We start from the raw sequence: 22,361 nt of genomic DNA, 5'->3' as shown, positions 1-22,361 counted from the left end.
CCAGAGCTGGGAATGTCAGCGCCTCTCTGGGTTATTTAAGATACATCTACGATGTAATAAATCTGATGTTGTCATTCTAATGGTACAATAGCTTGGAAATGAAAGAAGTCAGCTGGGGGAATGTGTGTGCACTGGAAAAATCATCCAGAATACTGTGTTGGAACAGAGGTTTGGATATTGTTGTGGAAAAATCTTGGAAACCATTAGGCTGGTGCACAGAAGCAATGAAGCAAAACAGCGATGCTTATTTAACAAAGGGAGAGAATATGAGGGGTGGCAGACTTAACGCATCCATTCCTTCTAGACTCTTTTGCATTCTTTTTTTATAATGTTGCAGGTCTTGTTGGCAGTATCCCTTAGGAGAAAGTGAACATAAAGAAAGCCAGCCAGAGGGTAACCAGAAGAGTACTTGAAGAATTTAGCATTTAAATTATTGATTTTTTTTTTTGTACCTCCCAGCTGAAGATGCTGAATAAACTACATCCATGTGGAAATGTCTTAAGCTTTTAGGCTGTCAACCAGGTACCATGTGGTGTGTTGCATAAAACTGCTCAGTGGAGATGTGTTTTACCTGGAGACTGCACCAGATGCCCTGTGTCCACCCGTATCTGTGCAAACAGGAATAGAATTATTGATAACCCCTTCTGTTCTCCCACCCTTTTCCCTGGAGTGTGTCTGACTTCCAGAGCACTGGGTTTCCTGCTCCACCGCAGTCCTGTGGAGTGATGCTGGCCGTGGGCTTTGATGCCTGTGCCTTCATTTATCCTGCTGAAAAAAAGGTAGTGATATTGATCTTTCCTTTGTATGGAAGCTGGGGTAGTTGAAGAAATGAGGGGTTATGTAGGTATTGTTTAAAACGGCTTTAAAAGGAGGAAGGACTAAGTTGATGCAAATACATAAATCGGTGTTCCTGCAAAGGGTGGTTTAGGTCTATTAAATACATCCCAGAAGAAAGGGTGGGAGGAATTCTTGGTTTGTTTTTTCAGTCTATTAGATGAGAAGAGATTCGAAGAGACCTTTTCCTTCCTACCTGAGAAATGCAGAGTTGGAAGCAGCTCCTAAAGGTCCCAGTTAGACCTGAACCTCAGAACTTTAGCTGTGCTTAGAAAGGAGTGATGATGATATCTTCAGTGAAGCCTAAATCTGAACCAAATTTTGACAGATATACCGTGTCTGTGGAGAGGGCCCACATGCTCTGTCACAGCCTTTTGCAAGAGTTTGAAATCCAGGCCTCAGGTAAAAAAGATGTTTTTCCTTCTCTGCTTGGTGGGGAGAAGAGAAATGCTACTATATCTAAAGTGCACTTCCTTTCATTATAAAAGACAAGCAGCAAAACTGGAAATAAAACCTGATGCAACAAATGCGCTTAACTTTTATTTGTGGAGAAGACATTTGGCAGCAAAAATCTAAAAGGCAACATAGTCTCTTTGAAATAGATGACCTCTCTTTGCCCTGTAAAATTTTCTGCATTCTGCTTTTCATTAGCTATTTGCTTATGAGATTTATATACTGTATAGATAAAAAATATATAAAATCTGAACTATGGTACAATTTAGACCTAACATGGACCTTACGGATGATGTGATCAAGTTTGTAAGAGCTGGACTCTGTGGTTTGACGCAACACAGTTCTTATGCAAGTCACTGCATGAGATCACTTAACAGGAATCAGTGAAGGCACAACAGCTTCTGTAATTGTGGCTGAAATGCTGTCACGCATACTCAGAGTCATATTTTTCCATCTGGGGATGTCCTTGGAGGTATCTGCTAAGGAGGAAACTTGCTGATAACTTGGATGGAGCCCCTTCATCCTGGGCAGATATAGGATGATTTAATGAAAACTTTAGCTCAGATACTAAATGCTTTCAGTCTTGTATCCTGGAACTTTCCCCAACCCAAAAGGATTAAGAGATTATTATATTTTTTTCCCCAGAATGTTAGCTTTGGTGGGAGATTAATGGGAAGTTACTGGAGCTGTTTAAGAGGATTTTACTGTTGTAAGAGCTGAATGTTCAGAGGCTGAACCTCATTTCAGATATTCTTTCATCAGAATGCTCTGGTGTGTATGGGGCAGGGAGAGATGGAGAAGGTAGAAAAAGTCTTTAAAAAAAATTCCCTTTTACATTTGCCTAAAGATCTTTTTTTTTATGAAGAAGTAGAATTTATGTATAGACAGAAAGAAATCTTAAAGAAAAAAACCTTGCACGGAAGGTGTCAACAAGTTTTGTGGAAACATGTTCCTATGTCCTGGTGTTTGCGCTGTATGAGGGAACAAAAGCTGCATGTGCGTGAGCAGAGAATTTCTAACCTTCTTTTCCTCCGTTGCAGAAATGGATTTTTTTTCTGTAATGTGGCAGTAATGTCAGTACTTGTGCAGCATTCACCCAGAATTGCAACATGTTTTAAGATTACCAGTTAGTCAGTGCATCTGTGTAAGTAATGTCAAGGATCCTCAGAGATCACATTTTCTCTGACTGCCCCATAACAGCAGCCTTCAGGGCTGAATATGGTAGCTGTGAAAAGCACACAGCAGCAACTTTGCACAACAGGTTAGGCCAGGAAATGAAGAAAATTTTTAACTACACGTGTCACGAGTGAGTTAAAGCAGTTGGAAAGAGATTGTTCATGTTAAACTCTCTGGATATTTCATTAAAATTTCAGCTTTCAGAAAACCAGTGGCCTGAGCTCGAACAATTGTACATCTGAGAACATGGTATGCAAAGTCACCACATTAGTAAATAAATTAATTGTTCAGAGTTGGGAGAAAGCAGCCTGTGGGTTATGTCCAATTCTGTAGCGTTTGTCTCCTCAGCAGGCATGGCCACACTGAGTCACAAGCATGAAAGCTCACTTTTGTGAATCCTGTCTGCACAATTACATGAAAGTTTTGACTTTCATTTGAAAATGATGGTACAAGAATAAACTTTGACTTGTGTCCTCAGGGACTGAAACACTGCAGGAACATTTGCCTAGCTGAACAGAAACTAAAATTATTGCTCTTGCCTAAGCTTTTTTAGGCTGACGCAAAGACCCTCAGAGCATCATCAGCACGCTTTGGTGGTGGTGTTGGACTACATGTGGCAGCCAAGCCTCCTGTCTTGTCAGTAATGTGCTGGCTGGCCCAGCACAAGTAGTCTGGCAATGAGCATAGAATTTTTTCATGCTTCCTACCTCCCTGTGACTACTTTTGTGGGGAAGAAGAGGAGGGATCCTGCACAGGCCAGGGCTTTAATGAGCTGTGGCACTAGGAAGTACTTTGGACTTGCCAAATGCAGTAGTCCAGCCCTGACTTCTCAGCATTCCCCAGATCAGTTCATAAGAACAGCTGGACATTTTGTATGTCTGCAGGGTAGTAGTTTTCCTTTCTTAATTTGTAGGACACCATTGTGTGTGGGCAGCTACTGATTTTTGTTTTCCTTTTACCCCGCAGTGACTGTATTTCCTTTTTCCGGGAAGCACTGCCTGTGAACTACCTTGTTTAATATGTAAGAAAGTTCTTTTAGATACTTGAAGATAAAAGGTATCCATAACACTACTTCAGAATTAATTATGTCATGCCAGCTCCATCAGATAGTTAATGACTCTTGGCTTCGTAGACTCTCATAAAATAGGTAATTTATCAGTTGTGCCAAATGAGAGAAATCACCCTCCAGCTGAAGTCGGGAGCATGCATCCTTTGATTGCATTGGTAGAGGAAGAGCACATTATTAGATGAGCTGTCATATTGTAAGTAGATCAGTGCTTTTATTTTGGAGTGAAATTGTCTAAATATTGAAAAGGCATTCTCTAATATGATTTTTAAAATACTTAAGCATCCACTGACCTTTTTGCATGTGTTGTATTTTCTGTTTTTAAACACAGCACCACACATAGAATTCCTCGGCACGCTGGCAGTATAGTTAAGTCTTGTCACCAGCACCAATGGCTCTATGGCTTTCAAATTCAAGCTACCTTGCATTCATGTCTTTAAGCATGAATGGAAGTGTTAGTAAGAGATGCTCACTGTCCTAAGATTCCCTAAGATGTTTTAAAAACAAACACACCCCTCTTCCCTCCCCCCCACCCCCAACAACAACAAAAGCAACCAAAACCACAACCTCAGGAGTAAAGAGAAGAAACATCTCTATTTCTGATTACAGGTAGTATTTAGAGGCAAAGTAGCGGACTTGCCCATGGTCTGTATTAGAGCTAGGGAAAGAACCCAGACCTCCTGCAAAACCATTTCTCCCTGCCTGTTGTACCAAGTAACTTGCTAATTTGAGAGTAATATTGTTCCAGTTCTCAGGCTATCTAGGCTGATGTAATATTTTGGCTGCAATCAGGTGGATCAAAATAAATTTTCTGGAAACAGTTCGAGTTCTCTGTTTCTTTTCTTATAAACAACTTCTTGCACTTGGCAAATTCCGTTTGTCTCAGAATGCCAAAATTGCAGATAAGTTTTTTACTAATTTCTAAAAGTAAGTCTTTTTACTATTTTCTCTAAAAGCAAGAGAGATAAATTTAAGGGTTCTGACTTAATTTATGGTTTTCAGTATTTCAGCAGTTTCTGTTATTTCTACAAGATATAGTGGCAATGTAAGGGTGTGATTTTGTGGCAGCTTAACCTGAAGTTTCTGCAGTCTCACCCTTTTGCCCCCAAAACGTGTTCTCATTGCCCCTTTTATGCCTGCACTTGCATTTATGTGTTTACACAGTGCTTTTGCTGAGGCAAGGAATTGATGTGACTAAAGCTAAGTCTACTGAGAGGAGGTTATTTTTAAAAAAAGAGACATCCCTCTCTTTCCTGAAGTGTCTTATGATACAACTGCACAAATTCCAATTCTGCCAAAAGCAGAGGCCAGGAACACAAAACTTGGGGTCAAAGTAGAGAGGCAGGAGCGTGGCTGCTCAAATATTGGAGGTAGTTCAATGGAAGTTTAAAACAATGTAGGTGGTACTGAGAATACCAAGCATCCAGCTCATTTTTAATGCCCTAGGTCTCTGAGATACTAGCTCTTTATCTGTGTCAGTCTGCATGGAATGGGTAATGTGGAGACATATGGGTGCAATCTGGCCCGAAGCAGGTTATAATGATGATCTTTCATCAGGTCAGCTCTTCAGAGGGTGAGAGGTGATTCGGTCTCCAGACAAAGATAACAGGTTAAACAAGTGCCAGTCACCTGTGGGGTAGGTTGATGAGAACTGTGATTTGAGTATCCCCTGCTGTTTGCACTGCAGATCCAGAGTGAGCTGTGAAGACAGCCAAAGGATAAAAATCTTGGTTTTACAGACTCAAGTGTCCAGGCACCTCATCTAAGACATAACGCAGGGGTTCATGTTGCAAATGCAAACAGAGGAGAAACATGGCTCTTTTCTTTGTTTGACAGATTTGGACAAGTAATAGACAGGTCTTTTTCATCTGGGAAATGAGAATAGTAGAGGCTAGAATAGCTGCAGGACTTCGATGTATTTCCTACTGCAGCTTTTGCCACCTGTCAGTGACACGATGGATTATTAAACACTACATAATATGGCTCTAGCTACTGCATATGGCCTAAACGGAGAGGTTTGGACTTGACAACCACTGAAGTTTTCTCTGTGTGTACCTACTTTTTTGCTGTTTTCTGTTTTTGGTAAAACTGCAGTTGCCAGATTTGATCCAGACATCAGCTTTTTGCTGCTGGCTTTATGTAGCTTTATACTCTAGCAACATCACCAGATGCTGAGAAAGCTTTTCTGTCTGGTCCTTGGCTAGGTATGACCTGCTGGTTTATGGGCAAAAATGGGATTTACAGGGAGAAATTCAAAGAGAGAGTGGAAGAAATCTCTCTCCTATACTCTAGAAAGTTTGGTGGATGCTGTAGTGACATTTCTCAAGGTAAGATGAAGGAGATGGATTGCTTACACCTGAGTGAGACACCCAGCAAAATACAAACAGTGATAGTGCAGCTGGAGATCAGGATTCCTACTGACTTTACACAGCACAGAGATTTCCACATTAGTTCCTGTCAGCATGGAGACCCCTTGACATTATTAGGTCAAAGAAAGGTGCTAATCCATCACAGAAAATGGCTCAGCACTTGATTTATATTCATTTATCTTTGCTCTGCACAAATGCTTTGTTCCTTATCCTTCTTTGAATCAGGCCAGCCTAATATATTGGCATCTCAATCATCATTTGGCTCCTACTGAGATGAAGAAGCAGTGGTCGGGCCTGCAGGGCCGTAACAGTAAAGCAGTGATTTATTAGTATGAACAGGGCAGGAAGGTGAAGAGGATCTTGAACAAAATAGGTAGTTAGGAGACTGTAGCATTTTTCTGTTAGTGTTTGATTATTCTGCCCTGAAGAACTGTAAAACAGCAAAACCAAACCCAAACCAAGTATCTTCAGGTTTCAAAGCATAGTATTAAAAAATGGATTCCTTTATCTTTATACCTTACTACGGTGATCTTGAAATACCCAAGAAGGTACATGTGGAAACTGCATGACTTTGCCCAGATAGTGACAGTGGATATCAGGTTCCGTCGGTATTAAGGGGAGGCGTGTTCCAGCTCTGCTAGATCACCCTTTGTTTATTGTGCCACTTCCCAGGAAACAAGGTGAGGGGAATGGAGACAAATGATATTGGCTTAAGGATATAAAGCGTTACAAGTTCCTCAAGACCCTGAAATTTTTTAGGAAAAATAAAATATTTCCAAGAAAAGAAAGTAGAAGTGGCTCTTACTTATTGGACTGTTTTCCAATGCTCTCTCATTCTTTCACTAACTCCTTCATCAGGGAATGTTTGGGGTTTTATTCCTATTCCTTTCCCACTGTCCTTCTCCCATATATCTATTTCCAGCCTCTCTAAGTCTCAGTTTCCTTTCCCTTCCCTGTTACTTTGTATTTCTTTTTGGAAAAAAAGATAGGTCTAAAGTAAAATTTCAGCTCCAAGTAAGTCTACGTTGTTGTAGAGCCACCTGGGTTTCAGATCAGAGTGATGTGTCCCATCGCCTATTCCAATCTTAACTCCTATCTGCATTTTGACATTCCTTAAATGGAGCTGCAGTGCAGTCTAGTTTTAGCCTTTACCAGCTTGTCCTATTTTAACAGAACAGTCTCTTATATGAACTGTTGCTTCAGTAATTTGGTGAAAGGAATGGAGTGTCCTTTGAGAAGAAAAGTATTCTTAGATAGTTGAGCTTCCCCAGATTTGCATCTGCCATGGTTCTAGCATTTGCTTCCCTCCATGACAAATTTAAAAAGCCTTCTAAAGACATTTTTTTCTTGGCAATAGTCAAAGCTATTAATGTTACTAGGATATAGTGGTTGCATACAGACAGCTGGATCCAAAAAGTGATTACTTATGTGGTATGGGATTATTTATGTGGTAGGGACCTTTGCTTTTCAAGTACTTCCATGCTGTGCATCTCTGTTACACAGCAGTAGAGATTCTGCACGTTGCCATCAGAGGGAAAGTCGCAGTGTAGTCTGGGTTCAGCAGGGAACCAACAAAATAACAAAATACAAATTTTATGTTATAGCCTAATGGCTACAGTTATTTAATAGAATAGGTAAGGTAATGCTATGATTGTTCATTTAAAAAAAAATAGTTTTCCTGGCAATATTACTTTTTTGTCAATGAAAGGATCTTCCTCTGGGAGCCAGTTTTCCATTATTTTATTATTTTCCTAAGAATTGTAGGAAGGTTCCCTGTAATCTTAATCTTCACCACCAGTGTATGACATGCTGCCATAGGAATATCTTCACATTTAGGAGCAGGCTTGTTTGTTGTTGGAAATGGGGGCTGACTGAAAAGGGGGAGAGGAATGCAAAATGGTAAGAGCTGCCTGCTTTTTTTTTGGTTGGTTTGTTTGTTTGTTTTTCGAGGCAGCTGGTGTCCTTCCTCAGGTTGTCTTCTCTAGTAAGTGGATTGCCATGGTCCTGCTGTTCAAATAGCCCCTGGCTGTGACTGTGGGCAAGTTGTTTTAGCACAGTAAAGTTCAAGATTACTTGAAAGATAACAGACTTACTGATTTTGAAAGATATTTGGAAGAACGGGTGGCACAGTCGCAGACCAGTGGGTAGGCACTCCAGTTGGTTTCATACGTCTGAGGTCCTACAGAATTTGACAGCAGTGGTGGGGATGGGGCTGAGCTGCTCTTCTAGCAAAGGTGCAAGAAATGCTACTTTATTTTGCAGTTAGCAGCATGGGTTCCATAACATCTGAAGAAAACTATCTAGGTTCTGTCTCTAGAGGAAATGGTGGGCACAAAATCATGACATTATTTTTGCTTATTGTCTGCAAGAGCAATCCTCTCTGTATTTGGAGCACCGGCTGTGCTCTTACCAAAGCTATTCTGGCACATGTGTGCTTGCTGTCTGAGCTACACAGTATTATTCCTCCTGGGGACACTGTCAGTAACCCTGCGTGCACGCGGGATTGTAAAGCAACAAGAACCTGTCTTGCTCTAAGAAATACTTTCCTTTTTACCTCTGCCATAAGGCAGTTTTCCCCAATTATGTTGTCTCATCTGAAGGAGGTCACCACTACAAATAATGATGTTGCAAGTGTTAAGAAAATAATTGCGTGCTACGGAATGGTGTAATTGGAAACTCACGTGCAAAAAAGCTTTAAGAAGATAGCACACTGGCAAAATCATTTGGGTTGAATGGTTGAATCCATTACAGATATGGTGCACAGGTGTAATAATGGTATCAAAATGTAGTTTCCCTGTTAAAAAATAATAAATTAGATTCTAATTTTCATCCTCTACAAAGATGCTATGTTTAAAAACTGAAACATGTGGTAGTGTTTCAGATTCTTCAAAGAACCATGCCCATCCATCTGAGCACTGTAAACATTGCAGCTTTTTATGCTTATGCAAAAAAGATGCTGTTCTAGAATAAAAATATAGGAATCCTGGTTTTCTTCTGGGCTATTTAGAGTTACAAAACAATGCTGGGGATCCGTTAATAAGAGTAGTTTCCTGACCAAGTATTTAGATCTTGATGTAAATGTCTATAAATAATACAGTGGCAACAGCATTCTTTTGAAAACAAAATTCAAAGAGGTACTGTTTGAAAAGTGAATACTTGCTTAGGGCAGTTATATTTAGGGCTCTAATGGAAGTGTACAAGTTATGCCTTTTATACAAACTATAAATGGCTACATCCAAGAGACTTAGACTTTGAAATGCATTTGGCATTTATGCAATAAGAGAGACAGGCCAGAACCTCGTAGTGGAGTTGTTGGGGTTTTTATTTCTGCTAGCTTTGCAAATATTGCCAAATTCTTACAGTGTTGCTACCCCTAAAGGGACATTCAGAAATAGATATTGTATCTACTCTTGTTTGCAACTGGCATGAGTCTTCAAAGGCTGAATCCTGGGAAGAGTACAAGCATGACGATGATGGGGGGGGGGGGGGGGGGAATACAAGAAAGAAGAATGCAGATGCAGCAGTAGAGAGTAAAATAGGGGTTAGAAGCTGGAGCAAGTGCCATACATCATAGAAGAAACCCAAGCATGAATGTAGATGGTATGAGGCAGTCCTTTAGTACTACATGTGATGTGAGTAATAGGGGAGGGTGTTGCAAAGACAGAAGGCAAAAGTCAGCAGGTGGTGAGTAAGTGGAGTTCCTCAACTTCACATCTCATTGTTGACAAGTTCTCCAGGATCCTTTGATGTGAGGAAGCAGGAAGTTGCAAAATACTATCATTAGTAAGAGACTCGTTTGCTGTTGTGGGGAAAAAACTGCCAAATACTTCCAAGTGTGTGCTTGAGGAAATCAAAATCAAGAGGAATAGCTTCTGTTCTGAGATAGAGTTGTTGCTGGTCTTTAGTGCTATGAAATTACTCCTGGACAGTAGACCCTGTCTGTTTGACATGCACCATTAGATACTGCTGTCTGTATGGTAGCAGTCTGTGTTTGTACTCGTTCCAAAAACTTGTGCTCACCAAAGCTAGTATTGGGCTCCAGGCAGTTCTGGGTTAAAAATGTCAAAGCCTGTGATTTTTTAACTACTCATGTACATAAATGCAGGTGTGAGCAATTTACTGTAAGTAAACTACCAATAATATTGGAGGTTAAACTCTGGGTATCAAATCTACAATATACTGTCTTTTCTTCTTGTGAACTACCCAGGATACACCCACCCAAAGTTTTGTGTTGTATGGCCAATGACTCAAAACCTGAATCATCTTCATCTGGAGGCATGGTATGCATGTGATCATCCTAGTGAGACTCCCATCCTTGCCCTGTTGAGGTCAGACTTTATGTTCTCAGTCAGGACTGTGCTGTGTTTCACTTAGATGAGATTTCAATTCGATATTTAGCGACAGATGCGTATTTCACCCTGACAAAATCAAAACTGTGCAGCTGTGCATCAGAGGGTTGCCGTTTTTGACACCTGATGGACACAATCCTTGAGTCATCTGAAAAACGCCAGTCCTTTCGGAGCAGTAGTTTGGTTACCGTTGACTTCCTATTTCTTCATGGCTTTTTTAAAGTAAGCATAGAATAAACAGCTCTTACGGTGCTCTGATATTTCAAGCCATTAAGTGATGTAATTGCAGTCTTGATGTTTATTATTAAGTGACCACAGTTTCCAAAATTTTATTTTAAGGGCATGTTTACTACAGCCAGGAGAGTCTTACGGGGGTAGATTTTATCAGGCCAAGGGCTCAGCAGTATAAAGAAGTTGATGGACAGGGGTCATGTAGAGTAGGCTCTTTCAAAAGATTGCTCTGGTATACCTGAAAAGGGATTGTATGGGATTATGCTGGAGTACTTCCCTGGTCAGATTCTCCATCTTGACATTCCCTAAGAAAAGGAACTGGGAGTGACAGAGGATATAAATTTACTATCCTCTTTGTGTTTGGCAAGCATACAGATCATGGGATGTATAAATAGAAGAATTGAACACAAGTAAAGAGAGGTCATTATGGCATGTACAAAGAGCTTAGTCAGACCACATCTGGAGAACTGGGCATGATTCAAAGACCATATTTCAGGAAGGACAGTGAACAATAAGGAATGGATTAGAAGAGGGTATTGTAGAGGGTATGAGGGCTCTAGCTGGTGCCTGCAGTTGCTGCAGTCCCACTGGTTACGCCAAATAAAGCTGGTTTTACTGTAAAAGCACCTAGATTGGAGACCTCTAAAGAGTTCCAAGGGAATGGAGAAGGTGTTATAAACCTGTTCTCCCTAAGGTTTCTAACCCCCACAGTAATGCTGCTAAAAGGACTTGGTGTTTCTGGAGTTGCCATTATTTAACTGTCATCTCTCTTTTTTAAAAAATAAGGTTTGTTTTTTAGCTTTCATATGTTTTTTCTTGTGTGTGCATATATGTAGTTTTTTCTTTATGATTTCTTATGGTAATTTTGATGCTTGTCATAATAACTGTCCCAATATTGTATCCACAGCAGAATCTCTGTTAAGCTAAAATCCATTTTGCCTTTCTTAACCCTCCCAGTTGAGTAAAACTTCTCATTTTTGTATCGTAAGCTCCATTGGGGTGGAATTATACATCGTCACAATATTGTGTCCTTTCAACTCAGGAGTAGCTGTGTCTTGGAGAGCTTTGGGATTATTGAAAGTAAAGAGGGCTGTGTAAATGGAAGATGGACTGATGCTAAGGGACAAAAAAAGTGCTGTGGATGTATATAGGAAATGGTGACACTGCTGAAATGTTGCGTAGTGTGAAGGAGTGAAATGAAAGAGAAACGAAGCAAGAAGGTTGCTTCTGTGATGCCACCCTTAATGAGAACGAAGCAATATCCCCATTTTCCAGATAAGTGAACTGGGACACTAATTAAACTGGTTGGGGTTTACACAGCTAGTTAATGCTAAGTCTTCTGCCTGTTGGTCCACAGCCATTTTTTGGCACAGGATTCTGGTTTTGTATTTCTTTCTCAGTGTTCATAATCTATTTATACCATGCATCATAAAACTTTCTCTTTTTTTCATTGATATTTGTAGCGCAGTGTGGGGTTTTCTCTTCAACACATCTTACTGGATCTTGAAAATAAGAGTCCTAGAAACAAAGGTGGTTTTATCTCTTAACCTAACATTACAGTCTGGTATGGGTCTTTGCCTGTCCTCAGACCCTGTGTAGAAGATCCAGTGACTGGAAAACCATGTGTGCAAAATTGTAACTGATCAGCCTAGTTTTAGGGATGTACTTGTTGATGTACTAGCACATGTGCTCCTCTTCAAAAACAGTTGTAGTCCTAGTTCTAGGAAGAATTTACATTCTTTTATTTACAGATCATATTCTCAAAGGTCTTTTATTATGAGATGTAAGTAGCATAGTTCTACAAACCTAGACTAAAGCCTTGCAGTCATGCCATTTATTTCCAGTCTCTGGATCCAGGTTGTGAGAGCAATGGCTCCGTGTTGGCCATTTGTGTACAGACAAGGTCTAACGGCACAGGGATTCTGAACTGGGAGATTTGGACTTTGCAACGAGCTGGTTCTGATGCATGAGCTTGGTAGTTGCTTCTCCTCCTTTTGTCTCTGTTTCTCCATCTAGGAAACGGAAATGAGGACAATCACCATCTCATAAAAGCACTGATACCTTTTATCTTGTGAACTATGCAGTTGCTGCTACTAGAGATAAAATTTGCTTTGTTTTTTGGCATTAAAATATAAACCAAAGGTATGTTCCCTTGTGCTTATGTTCAGTTAAGCACTTGGGGCCGAGCCAGGTTAGTGGTTGTCCAGAAGACCACAGGGATATGGAAGTGGGATTAATGACTCAGTAAATACTGACTCGGTACTAAACCAAGGCCTTTCTCCTACATTTGTAGTCATTTGCAATCCTATATGTTACAGTGGATTCAAATATAATAGTTTTTACAGATGCTTCCTACCTTTCCCCCTCCAACTTCCAGTCAATTCTACCATTTTCATAGCAAAAGTGAGGCAAAGTATGTTGAACTTTTCCCAGTGTGGGATGAAGACAGGGTACAGTTAGCTACCTAGGAGTAAGGAGGCATTTAAGTATTTGTAGTGACTGTCAGCAGGCTTCTGCTCCTCCTGTGGCAGTGTGTACAGAAGGGTAGTGTTATGGCTTGCATAGCGCTTTAGAAGCTGCAAGCTCTGCTGCTTTTGAACCACGAGGCGCTGCACTGACCTGCACCCCAGGAAGGGATGGTGGGTCTTGATAGTGCTTCAAACTCTCTTTTAGGGTATTCTGATACTTCAGTCAAGCAATGCCTGTTGATAGAGAGACATGAAGGGCAAGACTGCATGCTTCTAGTGCATCTCTGATGACATTCCTGAAGTCCAGGCAAACTTAATTTTATTAATTTGAAGGGGACATTGTCTCTATGAGCAGTTAGACCAAGACTAGGGAGCCCATGTGAGGGCTGTGTGAATCATCAGATCTGTCCAGAAGTGTCTGATTAGGACAGCAGCTCTTCAATGGACAGATCCAGTTGAGCACTTGTAGAAGACTGAAAGATGTTTTCTCTCTGCTTGAAGCTCCTCCCTCTTCTGATTTTCCTCCTGTTTTCAATTATAGAATCACTGTTTAATGTGGATGCAGATACAAGCAACTGTGTTTGATTTTTCTTACTGCTGACAGAGACAAACTGAAAGAGATGCCTGCCTGCTTTATAGGAGAAGCCACATTATTTTCCTATATGTTAGCAATTATATGCATTGTTTCCTGATCACAAGTCTTTCTCACAATCTATCGCATGACTGTAGTTGATTATAGAGCCTGATGTGTTTAGATTTGAGTGAGCTCTATCAAGAACACTTTGGTTGCCTGTTTTTTGGAGACGTGGGGGAGCATTTGTTTATATTCTGTCAGAATGTTTCTGTATCATCTCAGAAAATAAAGAAGGGTTGAGCTTTCCTAGCAGTGGTAGGTCAGCAAGAAGAAAACAGCTCCAGGAAGTGGCATTAATTCTAGGTGGTGCTCTGTACTCTGAATTGATTGGCAAGAAAGAACTGACGGCATTGTGTTGCTTGGTAGAATGGGAAACAAAAAACAAGGAGAGCCTTGAATGCTCCTTGCCGTGAAGAATTACAGGACTTTGTGCAAGGTGACAGCCATCCTGATGTCACAGCCAAATTGCAATGTGGGAACTGCAGTTGCAATTGGATGAAGTTTTTGCTGGGTCCATTGAAATTAGTGGGATTTGGCTATTCACTTCAGTGTAGTCAGGTCATCACCATCGGCCTTCCAAATCACAGCTCAGTTCACTGGGATCAGCTATCCTTCTCACCTTGCAGAATGTTTCAGAAATATGCTGATGCTGGAGACCCAAGACTGGTTTTTTTTCTTATTTGGTTTTGTAATTCTTTTATCTAGCATATTCACAGCAGTTCTGATTTCACATATGTGGCTTTTTGCAGTATGGGGGGCTTTTAGAAACAATTTCTAATGTATAAAGACGATCCCAAATTTTATGAGGGCTTTCGTTTCTGGTTGCTTTTGCCCAATAGATATTTGTTTCCTGTTGTTCTAATTTGTATTACGGTAGTGTTCAGTAACTATCACCACTGTTTTAGGTGCAATGCAAACACAGTGCACTGAGAGAATCCTTGCCCAGTGAACCTGTTTTTCTTCTGGTCAAAGGGAGAAATCAATATACATTGTATTCTCTCATAGGCTTTACTAGGTTTATTAAACAAAACAAAACAAACAAAAAAAGGCATTTTTTCTGTGTCGGTAGTTTATGGTGTGTAACCCTGTCCTAATTATGTTCCTGATTCTTTGCCTAACCTGTCCAGAATACAGCCAGTGCATTTCTGAGATAAGGGAGTTTGTACCCTGGGCAATTTCCATGAGGAGTCCCAGACAGCAGAATTTGAGTGTTTTCCAGACAAGACTCCTTGGCCCTTTGCCACTTGTGAGTGGCCCCATCTTAACCTCCAGGCATCATCTAAGTGTTTGAAAGTCATCAAATGGCTGAAAAGTTAATCACTAGGAAGTTGTCGCCCAGCATGAAGGATTTAGATTAGAGAAAGCACAGAGAAAATCATTACAGCAAGATATAAGTGATGGCTAGTCCTTTTTCATGAATGTAACATGAAAACAGCATGAAGTGTGAAGATAACATAGGTACTTTAAAAATTATTTGAACTAAGGTTTTTAAACATTCAAATCTTAAAATAAAATTTGGGTAGAAGTCTGCATTTGCTTGTATCTTGATATAGAAAGAGCAGAACTTGATGCCAGCCTCTCGATTATCATGGGACATTCAGGGATGGACCCTGGGTTCCTTACAGAAATTGCCTTGCTTGAGGACAAGACCAGTTGCCCAGCTCAGGGAAACCACGCAGGAGTTTTGCACAGCTCTGCTCCTGGGAGCAGTCAAGTTATAGCAAAGCTCTCAGCAGAACTGCTGCACCTCTTAAAGCAGGAGTCCAAGACTGTGAACAGACTTTTCCCTGGACCTAGCTCAGACTGTGGAAACATTTTCAGTTGCTATTAAAAAGCATCAAATTACAGACAACAATTTCAAAATCTTTAGGCAAGCAGAATAATTTGAGTTTAAGGAACTGCTTAACTGGAATTTCACCCAGTCGTGACTGCCTTTTAAGATCATTGGCAGCAAATGCCTATGAGCAGGTTTCGTATTTAACTGAGGTAGAATAAATATGTCTTTACTTCCAGCTGCTATTTCAAAGGCTATGGAAATATCAGAAACAAATTGTTAGCCAGCCGTGCCTTAATCACAGTGCTACAAACGTGCTTTCAATTGGGCTGCTACAGTGTTGCCTCATGCCATTCTAGAGGTGACTTCTGTGCTCTTGAGGTTTGATCTAAGCCACACACAAATTAATAGACTAACTTCACCTGGGCTTGGATCCCATACTTAAAATCTTGGTTAATTAAAAAAAAAAAAATAAATTGTGACCAGAATGCCCAGGATACTACCAGGGATTCGTAGGAAACACAACACAGCCCACATCAGAGGGACTATTGTAACAGTGGTGTGCATGCCTGAATGGTTCATTCCTGCACGGCAATTACGTGCTGTTTGACATTGTTGTTTTGTGGGGAAAACACATTCTTGAACATCAGGAAATAAATCGGCAGTTTTAATGTGATTTCAAACAGAGAGTGTTTTGACATGAATTGATTTATTTCAATTACAGTTTTGCTTATTTAGCTAGCCATGATTAAAACCAGTGTTGCCACAAATAAAAAAAATACAGAAGTGTGAATGCCAGATAGAAACTGAAGATTCCCCCAGGGTTTAGACCATTGTAACACCTTTTGACTGCAAATTTCTTGATTTGGGTGGGAGGAGAGCAGGTACTGCCATTCGGGGTCCAAGTAGCCATCACAGTGCCTTTGCCTCTGTTATCAAACAAATTTTTTTTAATTGGTATTGAAGATTAAGTCCAGTTCCTAATTATAATACCAGTGGGCAAAGCTTGACTGCACATGTCCGTGTGCCTAAATTTCTGATCTGAACAGCAAAGATGATACTTTTCCAACGCTGCGTAATTACTGGAAACATATCGGAGAGGAAATCCTGATCAACGTGCTGCAAGACATAGTAACTGTGGGGTACATTTCTCCTTTGCTGTCCATTCAGTCGCTGCTCTCCATTGGTCTCAAAAGCAGTGCTGAGAGGTGTGTTTTCTCATTCCCAGGCCTGCTTATACCTATTGAGACCTGCCAAACGTGGGGAGCCTTAGTGAAATCTTATGTAATGAGGGCCCGATTCATACCCCACTGCGATCCCAGGGAAAATTCCCAGTGGCATCATCAGGCTTTGGCATGTGGCCAGTCTTGGAAACTTCCTTCTTTCTCTCTCATACACAGAGGATGTTCCTCAGCTGTACCAAGGCAGAGGAGAACATAAATTTTGTCCACAAGTATCTTGTATGAGGTTAGGGTTTTTTCAAAGGTAAATAAATCATCCCTGTTTCCTCTAACCCACAGCACCTGGCAAACTGTTAATTGCAAAACTGAGAAAATGTTGTGCCAACTTAAGTCATTCTACAAATCTTTATTTTTAATTTCTTGTTAGAAAACAGAACCAACTGAAAGTGGCTGGCAGAGAAAATGTGCCCTGGTCGTCCGCATGTCCGTCCCCCCCCCTTCCCCCGCCTGGCTTAGTAATGTAACTGCCAGTTTCTGTTTTCGCCTCTGTAGAATTATATGCCTCTACTTGAAACTTTTGACAAATCAGTCTATTTTCATTCTCCCTCTGCCATAAATTCAATCCATATGTCTTTAAAACATCCTTTCATAGCTTTAACATGGAAAAGGAAGTGGCTTAGGCTCCGTATAGGAGGCTACAGAGTATTTAAAGCAAGCTCTTCTAGTTTGCATGCATCGCTTCTGTTAGCTCTTAAAACCTCGACTTCCTAATTATTCAGGTTACAGAGGGCATTGGCAGAGTTTTCTCCATTAACTAACAGTGATGTACAGTGAAGAAGCACAAGAGGATAAATAATTCCCTTATCCTCAAAACATCCAGGAAGTTTTTGATGCAGCCCTTGGCTTTACCACCAAGCAGGATGCAAAGAGGATGTGAAAAGGGTAGGAGAGATCAATTCAGCATAAAATTTCAAAAGAAAACATCAAGACAAAGAAACAAAGGTCTTGCACAATGCACTGTCATTCATCTGGCAGGGTTTTGTTTGACAAGAATACACAGCACCTATGTGACAGGGGGTCATGGCAATAGGAGTAAAGTATCTCCACGTCTAAGGCTGAACTGGGGTCAGAAGGTGAGGGCGGGAAGGAAATGTGGGTCTAGGCTGAAATATATTGGTATGGCTGTGCACAGATCAAAGTTGAAAAATAAAAAATACAGGATGCAGCAGGATAAGAGCACAGACAGTTGTGGCTATAAGTATGCTCATCTGAAATCACAGAAAATTTGGGCCAGGCTGTGCTACTGGAATTACAGGATAGAGCCATAATAAAAAATATGGTAGCAGCTGAACACAACTGAAGATATGGTAGCAACAAGGGTACAGGAGCACTGGCGGAGTGGACTGCAGAAGACTTTCCAGAGTCCACCTGCCCCATGGATGCAGGGTCACTCTGTGTGCCATCAGACCCACTCCAGGGTGCTGTCAGAGGAGGCAGGTCCACTCTCCCACCCCAGCCCCAGTCACGCACCCATGCTCCCTACCTTGCATCAGTTCTAGAAGTCACACTCCCTCCCTTCCCTCTGTGCCACACAGCACAACCATATGGACGAAGGGCAACAAAATTCAGCTCACTAATTTGATGAGAAATTATTTAACTACTGGATTTCTGGGAAGAAAACAGGGGAGGCAGGTTTTTGGGGTGTTTTTTGATTTCTGTGTTGCACTGACTTGCATTGTGGCTGCAGATCTGCCCTGCTTGGCCAAAGATAACAAGTGAAAAAGATGATTGGGGTGAGGTGAATGCCCCTTTTAGAGACTGCCTGCATCTTAATATGAAACTGTATGTCAATTTTTTTATAGTATTCTCAGCCAATTCACCCAAATGGTCTCTAATTTGCCAACAGTGCAAATGAGTTGTAGGAATATGTGCAAAGTGGGATGGGGTCCCAATAACAACTACACAAAACTGCTTGCAAATCTGTTGTTCAGTTACTGTGCATTAATGCTCATGTGTGCAAGAAGATAAAATGGAAGGAGTGTGTGTGTGGTAAATGCATGTGTGCAATTAATTATATTTCTAATCGGTCGCTTTCATAGAGGGGTCATTTATAGACATGAAAACACAGTCAACCTCAAAACTCATGGGCGTAGTTTGGCACATCCAAAGGTTCACACAGGTAGAAACCACAGTCTGCACACTTGAAACTGCATGCAGGTTCAAAGAACTGGCATAGCCTGTGGTTTTGTTTTCAGAGTTGAAAAGATTACAGCTGCCGTTTACCTTAGATGGACTCGAGGTTATCTCCCACACCTCTGAAAATCAGGCCTTTATATCTAGCGATCTGCATACAGCTGTTCAAAAGCAAGCTGTGTGTGCACAGCCGAGTTGTTGTATAAACAATAGTAGAGACTTCACTAAAGCTTTTCATGTAGTTTTATCTCAACTGCAATTTGTTTCTAGTTTTTGAAGGCTGTAGAAACATCCAGCCTTACTCCCTAGAGCCTAGTTTCACTGTTTCAGCCACTCCAATGGTATTTACAGCACAGTTTGATTTTATTTGAACTGTTCAGAAGACCTTAAGTCCCCCAAGAAAGGTGCAAACGTGTTCAAGTTCCCTGTGGTGCCTATTGGTAGAAAGATGTGTTTTTCCACTCCTGTAACTTCACTTGTAACACGACTGTTTGCTCTCATCCCCAGGTGTGCTGTCTCTGCCTGCCTACTTTAGCCCATACAACGATGGCTCTGTGTGCAGCGATGGACGGGCTGATGCTTATGCCCAGCTGGAACTCCGAACTTTAGAGCAGTCTCTGTTGGCAACTTGCGTTGGAAGCATCTCTGAACTAAGTAAGTTTTGGATGTAATCGAACATGGGTTTCTTTCAGTGAAGCAGGAGAGCCAGTCCATCCACTACTGAGGTCAGTGGGAGTGTTGCCGTTGTTGACAGTGTGAGCAGTATTTGGCTAACGTTGCATAAAATTTAATTGTCTCGTGGTGCGGTTTATGAAAATTAGGTTGTTTCATTAGACTGCTTTATATTTGATTCACTTTGGAGATGCAGAAGATGTGGCTTTTCTAGCATCTGGGTAGTTAGTGGTGTTAGTGCCAACAGAAGATGGATGCTTTTGCCTAGATGCCTCTGGAGGCTTTCTTGTACATTTGTGGAACACAGCAGTGGCACCTCCCTCAGACGTCAAAGAAGGTTCTCTTTGTTGGTGTTTGTGGAGTGGAAATGTCAAGGGTGCAGGATATTCAAGGAAAAGCTTTTTGGTTACTTGAAAAACAAAAAGTGGAGGAAAAAAATCTGAGAGCACTTGGGTAACAAAAACTTGTTCAAAACCTTCTTTTTTAATGCTAACCAAACAAAACGTTCCATTCCTAGACAACTCACAAAGCCCCCTTAAAGTAAACAAAAATTATTTGTGTTTTCCCAGTCTACTTTTCCCTTGCAACATTTTTGCTGGCATCACTTTCTTAGTCTCCACCATCTGAATGCTAATGAATGTTAGGGCCAGTAAGGAGTTTGTGGGTTTCACCGTTTATTTTGCAACCTGCCTTAATTTGAGGTTTTCACATTCCTTTAACACACCTCTATTTATCCTGGAACACAAGAGAACATTTGTAGCATGGGCCTAAGATTGAATACAGCTTCCTCTCTCTCTTCCCCTGTCCCTGCTTTGGCCAACTTGGTCATTACATCTAGTGAATAGATCTCCTGATACAGTTGCCTACCTTTTTTTTTTTTTTTTTTTTTTTTTAAATGTTGCTGCACATTGCCAGAAAAATAGAGTGAGTGAGTGTGCAAAGGAGAAGGAACGTTATTCTGAGCTGAAAATTTGAATTCCAGATGCATTTCTGCTATAATTGTGCAGACTTCTGTGTTAGTACCAACACTAGAGGATTCATGATATTCTCGTAAAATGTTTAATTCCTGGAGAGTCAGGAGCTACTGAAGTGGAAAGGCAGAGATGTTAGAAGGTTTTTCCATTCTAAAGTGGGTCCTTAAGCTGAATGTACTATGCAACAAATGAGTGGCACAGCTTTACAGTGCAAACTGGGATTTTTAATACTCTATTGATCTGAACCACTAATAACGTTGCCATGTTTAGAGATACAGTAGCTTTGGCGGGGTGGTTCCCTAACCTGGTAATACTAGAACCCCAGGGGTTCAGCTGGAGGTTGGCTGGCAAGCTCAGTGTATTGCTCTTGGATATAACTGAACAAATAATAACTTCCTAAAAATTTCAGAGGGAGGAGTGACAAATTCATATGCGGCATGGTTAAGTTCAGGGCGCTTTCTCAGGAACCAGCTTTGCGATGGGGTGACTATTTCAGTTCCATCCTTTCCCAGTATTGTAACTCTAGGACACAATAGAGGAACGTTTCCTGTGAGAGTTTGAGAATACTGTAAAACATAAAGCGGCAGAGGATTCTCCCAAGGAAAAAATAGAGCCTGGCTATGTATAGTAATCTATAGTAATCATTCAGCTCGCTGGTCTGGTAGTCACACTACTCAAAGATGTAATGTTTGAAGCCTTTATTGCAAAGCTCTTGAGAGTTTGCAGTGCACCACAATAAAAGGAGAGTAAACAGGGTGTGCCCAAAGTAAGCTTATTACAGAAAGACCAGCATTATGTGACTGCATAGCTGTTGTCTGGGGGTCATTGCCCTGTGAACTTTTTAAAAATCTGCAATCTTAAAATCCTTTCTGAGTAGACACTGTAATACAGGTCACCTTCTTCCAGGCCTCCTCAGGCCTACCAGTACTCTTACACACAGGCAGGTTGACTCAAGTTCAAAGAACAAGAGGACTGAGCAGCCTAGAAAGCACCTGGATTGAACTTCCTACAAGGCTCAGGGGCAAATTTCTGGCACAGCTTGTGACAGTTAGCATGATAAAGATTGGCTTTTTAATATGAGAGTCAGGTCTCGTTATTTCAGAGAAACCTGCAGCTAGAGTACGAATGAGAGAAGCAGGCCCCTGAAAGAAGGGATTTCTGTATTGAATATAATGTCACTAATTTGTCACAAATTCCTGGGTAAGAGGGTAGAATGTCATAACCCAGCTGAAAGAAATGGGAGCAATCTCATAACATAAAATGGTGATGCTGGCCATGAGAGTAAAGTATTTGTACTGGTGCCACTGGCTTTGCCTTGTGAAAGCTGTGCTCCCAGATTGGGCAGTAGACTTTTTACAACATCAATAGTTTTTGTAGGCAGACAAGAAACTCAAATAATGTGGTTGTAAAGAGGAGAAAACCAACAATAAAACAGGACGGAAAAATCACTGTACAGCTGTTGTTCTGAATGTATGGGGACTGAGAGAAATTTCATTCTGTTTTCTAACTAATAGCTTGTCATTTGAAAGAAAGTTAAATTTCCCATACAACAACTTGCGGAGTGGTGGCTTGCAGGCAGCTTATGCCTTTGTGGATGAAAAAGGGTATGCGCACACAAAAGACACTTCTCCTAACTGTAAGAGATTTTATTTAGTTCAAAAAGTGTACTTAAGAGGACTGTAGATGAATAGTAAAGATGATTTTGCATTCTTTCTCTTTGTGCAGGTGATTTGGTATCACGAGCAATGCACCACATGCAGTGCTTGAATACCATCCGCCCAGGCATGAGCCCCATTCGGCAAACCCGGCAGCAGCAGCCCATCTCCTGGTCCCCTGATGCTCTCCACACCCTCTACTACTTCCTACGCTGTCCTCAAATGGAGTCCATGGAGAACCCCAACCTTGATCCTCCAAGAATGACCCTGAACAATGAACGGTATGTAGGTCCATCAACTGTTAGTAGTCCAAGAGTTAGGCTGAGAAGGTC

General features: G+C 41.0%; 1 protein-coding gene across 6 annotated transcripts in view; it reads left to right on the top strand.

Annotated features, from left to right (window-relative positions):
• ABTB2 (ankyrin repeat and BTB domain containing 2) overlaps window positions 1-22,361 on the top strand; it is a 156,325-nt gene that overhangs the window by 86,586 nt on the left and 47,378 nt on the right. For all 6 annotated transcript variants that reach the window (XM_055813321.1, XM_055813323.1, XM_055813322.1 and 3 more), the window contains 2 exons: window positions 19,236-19,382; window positions 22,100-22,310. In XM_055813321.1, coding sequence (XP_055669296.1) covers window positions 19,236-19,382; window positions 22,100-22,310 — 358 coding nt within the window. The remainder of the gene's footprint in view (window positions 1-19,235; window positions 19,383-22,099; window positions 22,311-22,361) is intronic.

This window comes from Falco peregrinus, chromosome 9 (assembly GCF_023634155.1).
Source record: "Falco peregrinus isolate bFalPer1 chromosome 9, bFalPer1.pri, whole genome shotgun sequence".
NCBI classification, from domain to species: domain Eukaryota; kingdom Metazoa; phylum Chordata; class Aves; order Falconiformes; family Falconidae; genus Falco; species Falco peregrinus.
The sequence above is the reverse complement of the archived record's forward strand: the minus strand, read 5'-3'. Positions and strand labels throughout refer to the sequence as shown.